This window comes from Alligator mississippiensis, chromosome 7 (assembly GCF_030867095.1).
Source record: "Alligator mississippiensis isolate rAllMis1 chromosome 7, rAllMis1, whole genome shotgun sequence".
Lineage (NCBI taxonomy): Eukaryota > Metazoa > Chordata > Crocodylia > Alligatoridae > Alligator > Alligator mississippiensis.
The window spans coordinates 88763330-88776739 of NC_081830.1; the positions used below are offsets into that span (position 1 = coordinate 88763330).

The 13410-nt window shown below is 46.7% G+C and overlaps 1 protein-coding gene across 5 annotated transcripts in view; it reads left to right on the forward strand.

The window, feature by feature from the left end:
* The window catches only part of OPA1 (OPA1 mitochondrial dynamin like GTPase), a 72625-nt gene extending 67766 nt beyond the window's left edge, over window positions 1–4859 (forward strand). For 4 of the 5 annotated variants that reach the window (XM_019486414.2, XM_019486418.2, XM_019486416.2 and 1 more), the window contains 2 exons: window positions 2097–2192; window positions 2696–4859. In XM_019486414.2, the coding sequence (XP_019341959.1) occupies window positions 2097–2161 (65 nt within the window). In that variant the 3' untranslated portion in view covers window positions 2162–2192; window positions 2696–4859. The remainder of the gene's footprint in view (window positions 1–2096; window positions 2193–2695) is intronic. The other variant, XM_019486415.2, reaches the window with a different exon arrangement.
* Window positions 4860–13410: the final 8551 nt, after the last annotated feature.

The window sequence follows — 13410 nt, forward strand, 5'->3', positions numbered from 1 at the left end:
GAAATCAGGACAGACTAGAGTTGCACTTTTACTGACTACCTGAATCAGAGATGTAGAACATGAGCTTTCATAAGCAGCAGCCGACGTCAGCTGCTGTGAAGGGACTGCAAGAAGCAGAGCTGCTAAAGAGAAAGCAGCACTTAAAATACAAAGGCTAGGGAGGGTGGAGGGAAAAAAGAGAGGGGCACTCCTGGGAGAGGCACATGGGGTGAGAGAGCAAGAAACAAAGCAGTCAGCCCATTGAGGAGGCTTATAAAAGCTAAACCAGGTAATGGGATAAGGCTCCCTAGTCCTGGTGTAGACCGTTCTTAACACAGTCCAGGCTGCGGGTGATTTCTTGTTCCTCCGTTTCCTGTTCACATGCGTTTTTAAGGTGTTGTCTGACAACAGGCAGTGATGGCAAGTCCTTGGAGGTTAAAGTCAGGTGAATGGGGGTGAAAGTCAGGTTTCCATTTCCGACAGGCCGTTCACTTTCCGAAACATGAATATTTTTTCTCACGGAGAAATGTAGTGGCCTACCCCAAAATGGAGTTTTGCCCTATCTCTTTCAAATGCCCGTTACAAAACTCATCTTTATTCCTCTGTATTTTGAGTGGAATCTCTCTCTTTGGTCTCACCTGCTACAAAAGCCCCTTTTATCCTAAATATTTTCTTGCTTCTAAACCATTTGTTAGTAGACTATGAGGATTATGGCACTTGTTGTTAATAAAAGCTGTTATTTCTTCTACCTACGTCCTACAAACATTTCATTTTGAGCTGATACACGCTCTGTAGTGCCCTGTTGAATGACTATTATTTTCTTCATTTTTCAGTTTTGCTGGGTGTCTGCTGAAACCTAAAGTTTGCCATGTTCCATCAGAAAAAGGACAAAAACTGTTAATGGAAGATAAACAGCCTTCTCTTATACCTTATAAAAGGAGATAAAGAGGCTTTGATTGGAGTAACGTTTCAAACTGGGGAGGAGGCGGGGAAGGATCTGTGTGTGTGTCCATGTGTGTCAGAGAGAGAGAAAAAGAGGCTGCCTTTTTTATTCCTAAAACGAGATTTCAGGATTTTTCTGAATTACAAATGATTTTCCTTTTCCATGCACAGTTAAACACAAGAGATGACTACATGTAGAAGCATTTTCTAGAAGCACCTTCAAATGCAGGGGGAAAGCATGATGCAGACTTTAGATCCCCCTTAGGTTTAATTAAACCATTGCAATTTGCATAGAGCAATTACATTATATATCGATGGGTGTTGGACAGGCTCTTGATGGAAAAGAAAGGGATATTATACAACTGATTCTTCTCCCTATTTCTTAATGAACTGTTATGTTCAATAATTGCACGTAGTTTTGTTCAAGCTCTATGTTTCAGGATGGGGAAGTAGATTTAGATTCAGAGGTTTTATAATCAAAAGAATAATCTGATTCGATGCCTCTGGTCAGTGCAGAGGTTCAGGAGACCCAGACCCAATTGCAAACTTTTTCTAATACAAAGCGTGGGTAAGAGCATTTCCAAGCGCTGCAACTGTTGTCCTTTCATGCAGGTGTGCAGAATATTGCAGTGGGGTTCCTTGAAATACTACCTGTGAGATGGCCAGCATTGAACTGTTTCTTCAGTGATTATGGGAGTCTTTTTACTAATGTGGAGAAAAAGAATATTTGGTTAAGAGAGAGAGATTAGTGCACATCACTTAATGGATAAAAACTCGTGCGGTGTGACAGGTGCACGGCGGTGCTGGTGCGTGTGAACCAGTGGAAACGTGAGCTTTTCAGAACGTAGCTAGTCCAGTATCAGATTGCTTTACTGCGTCCTAGATTTATTAAATTAGCATGGCAGCACTAAAGGAGCACGTCCTACATAAATGGTCTTTAAAACACAATACGAATCTAGGGCCAGCGCGTTCAGTTTTAACCAATGCAGAAACTGTACACAAGGGTTTAGCTGAATGCCTGCTTTGGCACTCAGTGAATTGTACATTTAGAAAAATGCTTGATTATAGCACTAGATTTTGTTCATATTTATGGATCAGGTTTTTTGCTTCACTGTGCATTTATTTTTTATAAAGCAGCAAGAAATTGTAATTCCATGTTTTTCTGATCTTTCTAGAAAAAGTTCGGGAAATCCAGGAAAAACTTGAAGTCTTCATAGAAGCCCTTCATCAGGAGAAATAGATGGAAGCAATATTTTTTAGTTAATTAAAAGGTAATTATAATACTCTTACTACTCTGTGTTAAGAAGCTAACCAATGGCTTGTACTGGTATAGTGTTAGCTTTGTGACAATCCCTTTCATCTTGCAGCTTGCTTTGTGCTTTCCTTTTTGGGTGCCACAGCCCTAGCCTCTGATAGCAGGAGAATATGAAGCCTGATATAAGTATGCTCCCTAGGTCAGTGGATCAAGTCTCATGAAACAGCTGTAGTGTACTCAGTTATTCTTCAACACTATTTGTATCAGCATTAAAATGAGACAGTGAGTTCTTTCCTCTTTGCAGTCCCAAACGGGATAATACTTCCGTCTCTTTCTGCAGAGTTTTACACGGATCTCAAAAGTAATCCTGTAACTGAAAATTATTTTCGTCAGCTGTCGGACCTCCTCTGTTTGTCATCTGATTTATGTGCGTTAAGTCTCAGAGCGTACACAGCATCATGACAGCAACACAGTGCCATTGCACCTGTGTGTTAATTAACTCTCTTTTTGTTTCGGCAGCAGCAGCAGTTATAACGTGAATGCAGCCCTTGCCCACAACACGTTGCACAAAGAAGGCTTTTCTGTCCCATTCTTCTCCCCACCAAAACTTTTGGGGAGCATCGTGTGAGGCGAAGGGGGACGAGAGAAGCAGTTTCTCTATGGAATCGAGGCGTTTCAACAAAACCCGTCCTCTTAATTTTGGAAGCAAGATGCACATCACAGCAAAATCTGGATTTTATGAGGTTGAAATAAGTTGGGCAAGCTCCTCCAATGTACAACTGAGTTTTGTTTCTGAGAGGAAAAGAGGCTTCTGCTTGGCTGCTGTCTAGCATGGCAGGACTGGATAAGATTGATTAAGTAATCCAGTGTCGATTCCTTGCCCAAAACAATGCTGGGAGTTGGAAATAAAGTTTTATCGTTTGTACATACATGAATAATGCCCTTCTAAGTGATACTGTTTGTCTCTGTAATGCTGTATGTTGAAGTGTCCTCTGATCAATAAGGTACAGATGGAAATGCACTGTTTTTGGAAGGCAGATCTTGGAAAGGAAGCTGGGGATTTTATACAGCACATAAGCACTTGAGAGGACTCGTCCGAGCAATCCTTTCAGGTCCTTTTGGAATGAAAGTACAGACTGCCGTTCGCTGACCCCTTAACAGGTTTGGCTCAGGAAATGTCAACAGCTGTTCACTTCTTTCCTGGTAGATGATGTTGCTCTGAATCCGATTTCATTGCAGGATTTACCGGACTCTGGCTTTCCAGTTCAGCTCTTCCCCCCGGTTAGGAAGATTCCTGCTTGTGTGTATGGAGAATGCAAAACAATAACGTGATGGTGGAACACCAGTTGCTTTGACCCTCTCAAATAAAAACCTCAGAGAAAAATTAAAATCAGATTTTATTTCCTTTTTTTCTGGGGACTCTAAGGCCAAAATTGCTTTAAATTAATGCAGTACAGAAGATCCCTTCATAGCCACTTGCTTTATATCAAGCATAGTATAAATAGTCACTGAAATCCATTTCCTTCAGCCTGTCATGTTGCCCCTAAAGCGGTATGTATAGTAAATACAAGAGCTTGGTGAACTGTAACATATGTCGAGTCTTTGAACTATCATAAAGAATTTTGCCCGACTGGTTTTTACTTGTTGCTTCTATTATCTTCCAGTCACGAATTGTTCATGTTAGCCCCCCATACGTGAGCGGGGGCTTTTTTACATACCTTCTCTCAAGTACTCTTGTGTAAAATGGTAACGTGACAAATTTAAGAAAGAAAAGAATCTAAACACCATTGCACAGATGTCCGATGCCTTTTTAACCCGCTTCCTATTCTTCTCTTAATTTTTTTTAACACAGATGGCATAAGCAAGCTATGTTTGATAAGTGATCTGGATGCTTTCAGGAATACTTCCATGGAAGAGGGGTTAGGCAGAAACCTGCACGAGGAACGCGATCTCAAAGTGCACGTTAGAGCGCTGATGTATACTCGCATTCGCTCTGTTAAAGGCTAGTTATTGGACGTACTGTTAATTGAGAGGGAGGAAGGATCGATATGCGAGAGCATTCATCACCTCTGTTCTCAGCTGGAGGAAGCACCGGTAGGGAAAACCCTTAACACTTTAATGATCAGAAATAAAACTTTAAATACTATCATGTGAAAAATTAAATCATAGTTTTTCATACAAAGGTGCTTTAAAGCTTGAACATCGAGATGATCTAACACTTTAAGTACCAAAATCCTAACACTTAAGCAGACGTTAATGATATAAAAATGAGTCAATTTTAGGAACAAAAGACAAATTGTATTATCTGTTGATAAAGACTGAGTACCTGGAGAAGTTTAAGTTCCCAAATGAGGAGGAAAACAGGTTCCAGGGGCTGAGTACCAAGTGAATGAGTCTGTACTTGTATTAAATCCCTCTCTGTGCAAAACACCTTTTGCATTGACTTGAAGAGATCACTGTTTGAAGCCTCCATGTAATGTAAGTGTTACCAAATGTCACACCCAGTGGTCCAGATGCATCTCCACCCTCTCTTTTTTTTTAAGTGAAATCAGTACAGTTTTGGGTTATAACTTCTTCCTATTGCTGATATGACATTTGGCATGATGTATCCCATGAAAACTAGGTATTTATTGACTGCTGATGTAATTGAAGGGAAAAAATAAAATTCAAATTTTGAACACTACATGGTCTTGTACACACGGTTTAAAAATTACTTTACCTCCTTGCGCCTGTTTCCTCAGTTGTAAAGGTACCCCACTTCTGGAAGGTGCTTTAAAATCGTTGAACAGAAAGTGCTATGCTTTTGCCACGTAACGTTGCTAATTAGCAATTAAATTAATTGGGTCAGTATTTTGTTTCTAATATATTAATCACAGTATTCCTACATTACTGTTGGTATAGTGCTATGTTGATACAGTCTTTACAGACAGATGAGGCATAGTCCCCGTTGCAAGGCGTTTACCAGCTTCTTAAGGAGTTTAGGGACTACGCAGATACAGTCGGCATAAATAAAATTCCCAGGCTTTTGTCCCAACTACATGGTTTTCGTGCTTTAAATTATGGTTGTTTATGGCTCATATAAATGTTTTGTCAGACAGTGGATTTGGGAATCGCATCGGAGCCAAGGTACCAACAGGGGCATTCAGGCTTCTTAAACCACATCTTGCAGAATAGGGGAAATGTTATAAAACAATGACAAAACATTTTTAAGAGTAAAACTCTTACAGTATTAAAGGTACTGCACATCTGTTCTGCAGCTCATGGATCTAGTCACAGCCACAATCACTGTTTGATTTCATGGTGGGTTTCAACTAACTAAATTGTACTGAGCTTTTTTGGACAGGGCAGGATATAAATCTAATAAATTCATAAATATTAACTCTATTAATTGACGTCTTTTAACACAATATGATATACACAGATGATTAAACAGCTACTTTCTGGTAATGTGATTTCCTTAATAAGAAGGTATGTCAATGCCGTTGAACATTGATTGCACCTTGTTAGCAGCCTCTTGTTATTAATTAAATGACGGAATGAAGCACTGAAATATTTAGAAAATTAAAAACGTGAACAGCCTGATCTGCGTATTTTCACCCATCAGTTTAACCTGTCTATTCCCTTAAAAAAAAAATCTTTCTGTCTTAAGGATGGTTGCAATTTTGGTTTTTCTGGGTAGTGGAACTTCAAAGAATTGACTGTTTAATGCAATTTAAGCCACAAGCAAGGAAGAAATGTCAAGATGCAGGGCCATGCTACTTCTTATAGCCATGTGTTGTTTTAAGTTGGCTGGAGAATGATGACAGCCAGAATTCATTGAAAAGTTGATTCTTTTCTAGTTGTACCATAGCGGATCGGAAACCAACCTCCGTGTTCGCTGAAGCTGATTATTATGATTATTTTTTGGTATATTTTGAAGGAACTGAATGGGTCTGGGGGAGAACATACTGAGAAGAAAAGGTGGTCTGAGGAAGAGCTTATGCTTAACTCTTCAATAAATTAGCCATCCAAGCACATAATTAGCTGAGACAAATTGCATTTGGTAAAATACCAATAGTTAGACCGTTATGAAGATCACCCAATGCCAAGAAACTCCTTAATGGATTTCTCTCCATAATTACCTAAAGCCAGCAAAGATTTGCTGACTACGTTTAGCATGAAGCTGTATTAAAACAGAATTACTTGAATTGCCTTTATGGTTTGTACAATAAAGGAAAGAGTAAATTATCCAACACCTCATTACTTACTTTGCAAAGTCAATCTAGACACACAGTGCAGTGCATTTTGTGACTGGTAGATCAGCATGACTGAGACTTCAGCAGATGAGAGATGGGAGGGAAAGCCCTCAACAAGGCTCATGATTTCACTGGACTGGTAAAACGTGTGAAACGTGACACCTCTCGTGTTCTGCATGATAAAATGTGAAAATACTGAAAATAGCAGATTTAGGGTGTAACACGTGATGCTGTCCCAGATGCATTTGTATTTACCCCACAGCATGTTAACCTTCATACGTCCAAAGTATACCATTTACTGTTATGCAAGTATGCTCCTGATGTTTGCATTTTTCAGTCATTAGCTGGTGAGTAAATATGCCCAAACTTTTTGGGGGGAATTGGTCAATTTTGAAAGAGGTATATCTGAAATTATTATATCTATCTTATTTTATATTTATTGTATTTTATGTGTGTGTGTGTGTACAGATATGTGTATAGATAGATAGATATATAGATATAGATAGATCATAATACTCCTACATAACTGTTGATGCATAGTGTTCTGTTTAGATATGGTACTTTACAGACAAACCAAGCACAGTCCCTGTTGCAAGGAGCTTAAATGTACATCTATATTTATTTTTTAAAACATATATAAACTACTTATTTCTTAGATGCAGCTGCCGAACTAATCTTCCAGCATGAAACAGATGAGAAACCTGGACATGTACTAAAAGCGTTTAGTGCTATGATATAGTCAGATTTGACTAAGGAAAAAACAAAGGAGATGGTTGAAGACAGCAAGGTAAGCAGCATTAGGTATTTGATCAAGGCATTGTATCAGCTACTTTTATCATAGTTTAGGCACAAAACAGGGTTTTTGAAATGCATTTCTCAAAGCCAAGTGATATAGAATTTAGCAAGCATAAATCTGATGATATTTTATTCTCAGGTGTAATAGGAGTTGTCATCGCTGTATTGTCATCAATATTACTACTACTATTACTACTACTACTGTTGTTTACTCCTGTTGAGAAACATAAGCGCTTATGAAGTGTACACAGGCAATGAGCGTGGTCCAAAGCCCACTGAAGTCCAGTAAGACTCCAGCTGACCCCAGAGGGTTTGATCGAGGGCCTCCGAGGTTCCCGCGGACTCTTCCCTGGACAGACCGCGAGGTTACACTCACTGCCGCAGCGTTGCTGTCAGGGTTCCTCAGGTTTCGGGGTGGGCGAGGGATGGTTTTTCCCCTATATACGAAGCGGAGAGCGCAGCGCTGCAGCAGGCGGGCTCTTTCCGAGTGCTGAGAGCCGCCCCTTGGGTTACCAGGCATGCTGCTGAAACATGCTTCCCGTTACAGCTGATCCCACTTCCTCCTCCGGAGGCACGGTATGGTGATCAAAGCTGCATGGGGCCTCTGGCAGGGAGCGTACCGCACTCAGGAGGGCCTTCACTACCCAGCAAGCAGCTACCCGGACTTCCCATGTGCACTTGCAATTTGCTTTGCTTTGCTTTGCTTTGCTTTGCTTTGCTTTGCTAGGGACGCAGCTGGCTGGAGGGCTACTTTTAACAAGGTCTGAAAAACCTGCACATTTCTGGAAGAGGACGCATGGCTTTGGTTACCGTTCTGGTGGAAGCTGTTGCATCTTCCTACCTGAGCCTTGGATATCCAGCTGCTCTGGGGTGCACAGGGATGCTATCGTATGCAAGGCATTCCTAGATGTTAAGGCTCAAAAGCATAATCACAACCTTTGCCTGATCTCTTGCACAACAGAAGCCATAGATCCCTGCCCTGAGCCTGGCAGCATGTGGTTGAACTAGAGGGCATATCTGCTAGTCTTGAGTTCAATTGATGGAGAATTTGTCTCGTCCGTTGGTGAATGTGCTCCAACGCTCACTGACGAACGAGCGTCTTTATTTCCAGTTTGCACTTCTCTCCTTTCAGCCGAGAGTCCCTGCATCTTGTTCTACTTTTCGTCTTTTAAAGATCCTCGGTATCCTAACAAGTTTGCCACCTCACCCCAACTTTGACCCTGCCCCACGCTTCGTCTGTGCTTCAAAAAGGGGGCGTCTCTTCCAGGCAGCCGGGACCTGGGAGCCCTGGTCTACATCTAGAAATAATTTCATTGCAAAGACTTCCGAGTGACGGTTTTCACCTCCACTTTCGAGCCATTCTCCCCTCATTAGTGTCTCTAAATCAGTGTAAAGTGTTAAGATAACAGTATAGTCCGTCCACTGAAGAACATTTAAAGCACCGTTTTTCCAAATCCTCCCCAGCCCGCTTGCCCCCGGGGTTTGATGTTTAGATACGGGGCGTTCTTCGCACCCCTCTCTACAATAAGCCTGTTCTGGTTCATGTGAAAATCAACATCCTTTTTTGTGTTGCTGCCTGACAGGACGCTACAATACTATTAGCATTTGCAAAGGGTTTGCTGTGTCTAATAGCGCAGCCCCCAGATCACGGGCTGCTCAGTTTGTGTTTCTCTATTATGTGAAAGACACAAAGAAGCTGAAGGCTGGCAAAGGCCTGTCAAATCTTGTAATGTAGCAACCGACCCCAAAGCTTCATTCTGCTTTATAGGAGCCCTTGTTCCCCGTCCCACCCCTCCCCTGAATGGGCTCTGAGGTAGGTAAATGAATTCAGTGGGATGGTAGGCGGATGATTCCTTTCTGACCTCATTCCTGTACCATTTGTTTCCAGGCTTGTCGGAGGGAAAGGGACATTTCTGAATCCTTTGTTTCCAATAATTTTCTTGCAGGTTGGGGAGTTAATGTAGACCTTGTCTGGACCCACCCGAGCAGAAAGCGTTCTGGGTGCAAGCCCTGACATGCTCGGAAGTGCCGGATTAAAGGGAAGAGCTCCTACCCGGAGCTCTTTCACGCGCGGCTGAGCGAGACACCTGCACACCTGGTTTTCAGCACACGCGCTTCTGTCCCCGCTCCAAACGTCTGTCTTCTCGGCGATGCACTCTCCGCTTCAGCCTCCACTAAGGAGGAAGCTGCCGGGGCTCGCAGAAAGCTCATAAGCCAGCGGTTTTCGGGAAGAGGTTTGAAACTTGCCTCTACCTGGAAAACCCTATGCAAGGATGCTAGGTCTTGATCAGGAGCGGACGCCGGCATCGTGACTCATGCGAGGTCTGGTGCCCGTGTCTGTGCTTGAGGATTTAGGAGGCAAAGGTTGGTTTTTCAGTTCCCCAGACCTGGCTTTTGGGAGGTGAGCGCTTGCACGCCACGCTAGCAAGAGGCTCTTACTTCCACGGGCAGAAGGGACCGAGGGACGTGGCCTATTGCCAGGTGCCGGCAGTAGCTGCCACCCGAGCTACAAAATGGCCTGGGTGTGAAACTGCCGTGGCAGTGGTGTTGGCTCTGCAGTCAGCACCGTGGAATTGAGTTTGCGGTGGGTGACGTGGTTTAGTTCCCGTGTCCTCAGGGCCTCAAACACGGCACGCACACGCTAACTGCTCCATGTTAATGGGCGTCTCGCTCTCGCTGCACGTGCATGTAGGTCAGAAGTAATTCTGGAGAGGGCAGGGTGTAAACCTAGCATGAGGTTAGCATCAGGCCAAGAAAGCAGAAAACAACAGAGATTGCAACACGTGCCTTTTTCCAGATCAGTTGGAGTCTGACCGGGCTGCTGCGGCCTTGAATATGCGACCTCTGGGCTGGTGGTCAGCGCCGTCTCTCGCCGAAGGGGGGAGACTGGACGCCAGTTGAAATGCAGCAGAGAACAAGCATGAGTTAGGGAAGTAAATGGCACGGGACTGCCATTTACTTCCCTAACTCATGGGCCAGTAGGGAACAGGGCGTTTTTGTGCGAGATGGGCATGTCTGCGACTCGCTCGCTGTTTCGCACATGGACATGGGGACAGATGCTCAGCTGGATTTATTATCCATTGAACTCGGCAGCAGGTCGTTAGGTAAATGAACTCCCCACACCCCCTTCCTCCGTGGTGTTTGCAGCATCCTGCAAGTATGTGAGAACCATAAAGAGCCGACCACGAAATGGTAGGAAAGGGCCTAGCCTGTTCTCGGGGACAGTGTGAACGACATTGCACGTATTCTGGATTTTTAAGGCTTTCTGTCGCCTAATCTAAGAGGGGGCTAGTGATGCAGGAGGAGAATGGTTTTTGGCCCGACCTGCTGACCCTTTCCCGTGGGGACGGAGAGATGTTGCTTGTCCGCTGCATCGATGTCTTCGAAATGTTCCCCACAAGCAGAGCATCTTCTGTGACAAGTCGTGTCACGACTGCGACGTACGTAACGTGAACTGTCGGGCAAACCTCTGCGCCCCGCTTCCCCGCACCCTTCAACAGCTGCTCTTCTCCCACCGCTGGGGCCTGGCTCTGTGGCAGGGGGAAGGCTTGCTCCCCTCCGCACTGCAGCTTTCACGTCCTCCGCGCCTGAACGGTAGCCGTATGGACGAAGTGGGGTTGTTTCGACTAAACTCTGTCTCTCTCCAGCAGAACGCACCCAGGATAAAAGCGATGTTAGCAAGAGGCTTGCCACGTCCCCGGCACCACGCACCACGTGGGCTGCCAGCCAGAAGCCGTGCAGCATCGAGCCGTACCTGCATGTCCACAGGTAAGCGCAGCCCTACACCTTGGCCTTTGCCCATGCCCGTCTCCCTGCCCGGAAAGGCAACGCCGCAGCGTCTGCTGCTCCTAGCGGCATTCGGCACCCTGGTGAAACCTGCGGCCCATCAGCTGCGTCTCATCTCCAGGTTTTCAGGGGCGCTTTCTCCTCCCAAGCTGCCAGATCACAGCCACAGGTGAGGTGCTTTAACCACCGGTGGCTCTGCCCGTGGTAGTGGTCATCCATGTTCGGAGGCTGCTGTCATAACTCCTAAGCGGTGTCGGTGGCTTCCTCTTAAAAGGGACTTCCTGGGTCTCCAGGTTGGTAGCGAGCCCGTGATGTTTTAAACCATATTCACTTTTAGTGGGGGGAACAACGTGGGTCAATGAACTGGATTTTTCTACAGTGTTTAAAAGTCCGTCGTCTGCCCTCCCTCCCTGCTCCTGGATATGGGGGAAGCAACAGCTGCCGCTGAACGGAAATGCAGCCGGCGAGAAGCTGTTGGCTGAAGGGTCCTGCCCACCCCCTGCTTTGTGATACCTCCTGACCCGTCCTGTTTGCTTTTCCTCCTGGGCGCCCCCGCGCCCCTTCCTGCCCCATTGGCATGTAAATGACACCAGCTCCGGGTGACATTCCCTGGCCTGTGCAGCGCCAGAGGTCAGGCCGGGGGGTCGCGATGCTCTCGTCTGGCCTGAGAATCAATGCACGTTTAATTTACGCTGGCCTTTATGTCCCTCCTGAATCTCCCTCCTGGCGCCCGATGCCCTGCAGCCCTGCGGGCGCAAGTTATTGCCATGAAGTTGAGTGTGCACGTGTGAGCGTGCACCAGGTTTGCACTGGCTGCCTGGTGTTCGCACAGCTCAGCGCGGGAGAAGAACCGACGAGGTCCGGTGGATGCTGCAGGCCAACTTTCACGTAGAGACGAGGGGATGCAACGGCACGGCCAGCCGCTCGGAGCGGGCCCTGCATCCGGGCTGGATGAAAGGGCCCCGAGGCTGCTGGCCCAAGAGACGCGGGATTAGGGGAATATTCATGACTCTCGAGGATCAGCAGGTGACACCTAACGGCCCCCGGCTCATCCTTTCGGCAAACAGCACATAAAGGCCGGGCTCCCGGGATGACAGGACAGCAGCAGAGCTCCTGCTCGCTGGCTTTGCTTGGCTTGGCTTTTCTTTCTCATCCCTCTTTAAGAAGGATTGTGAGGGTTTGCCCACTTGTCCTGAGCAGAAGCACGGACGGTCTCTTTCATTTCTAAAGAGCAACTGTGTGGCCAAACCAGAAGTCTGGTGACATGACTGGAGGAACAAGAATGGTATCTTAGCATCCGAGACCCCTTTTATGACCCAGAGAAAAGCCTTTCTCACAGTCTGGATAAGCTGGGGAGGAATCTCCGTGACATATGTGCGCTATGTTAGGGACGGCGCCAGCCGATGCAATTGCTCTGGATGGTCACGTGCGTTTGAGTGCGTTTACTCGGCTAGGGACCCTCTGCACATCTGGACGCCTCGCTGTTTTGGGGACGGTGGTGCCTCTGCACAGCATCACGTGTAGCCTGCGAATGCCCGGCAGTGGGTTGAGCACGGCAAGCGTTGGATGGTGCAATGAGACGGTCAGACAGGCGCCCACTCCGGGGGGCACGTTAAGTCACTTACTCGCTCTTTGATGGGTGTGCTTGGGTCCGGGCTCCACCGTCAAGAGCTCTCACGGAGAAACAGGGCTGGATAAGAGGGTTTTGGAAATGCCTGCTCAAAGCAGCACCGGGCAGGCCTCCCAAGTCCTGCCCTGCGCTGCTCAGAAGGCTCCTTTGGTTTTGTCAGCTCAACCCACAAGTGTGTATTAAAGACCCTCGCTGCTGCGGGGAAGGGGCTCGAGGGACACTGCCCACCTCGTTACAGCTGCGGCCATGCTCAGAGCTCCTGGTGGAGCTGGGGGGGCACGGACGTGGATGCTGCACAGACCAAGCATGCAGCCTGCGCTTTCCATGCAGTGCCTCGTGGTGGGGAGATCGAATCAGCGTGTGTGAGGATGCAGGGTCGGGTCTGGGGATGGGATGCTCTGTGTCTGAGGGTGCGGGGAGCCCCTTGGGATGTCTCTGCATGCAGCACGGCTGGACCGGTGAACCCCGGGAGGAGGCAGAGGCAGAGTTGTGGGGTCCGTGGGAGCGGGGTAGTGGACGCTGCTACTAGCTGCAGCTGGTGCCAGTGACTTCGCTCTCACGTGCACGCGTTACAGCCACGCTTTGGCCCCTGCAGCGGTCTAGCGTTGGGAGGTTTCATGCCAACTCAAGGAAGCAGCTGAGCCGCACGTGTTCCCCCTTGCCCCTTCCAACACGCGGGTTGGGCCCAACCCCACGCAAGGCACAAGCAGCCTGCCAAGAGCCTTTGTCCTCGTCCAGGCAGCGGGCGGGCGCTCGGCCAGTCTCCGTCTCCAGCCACAGCATCCTCC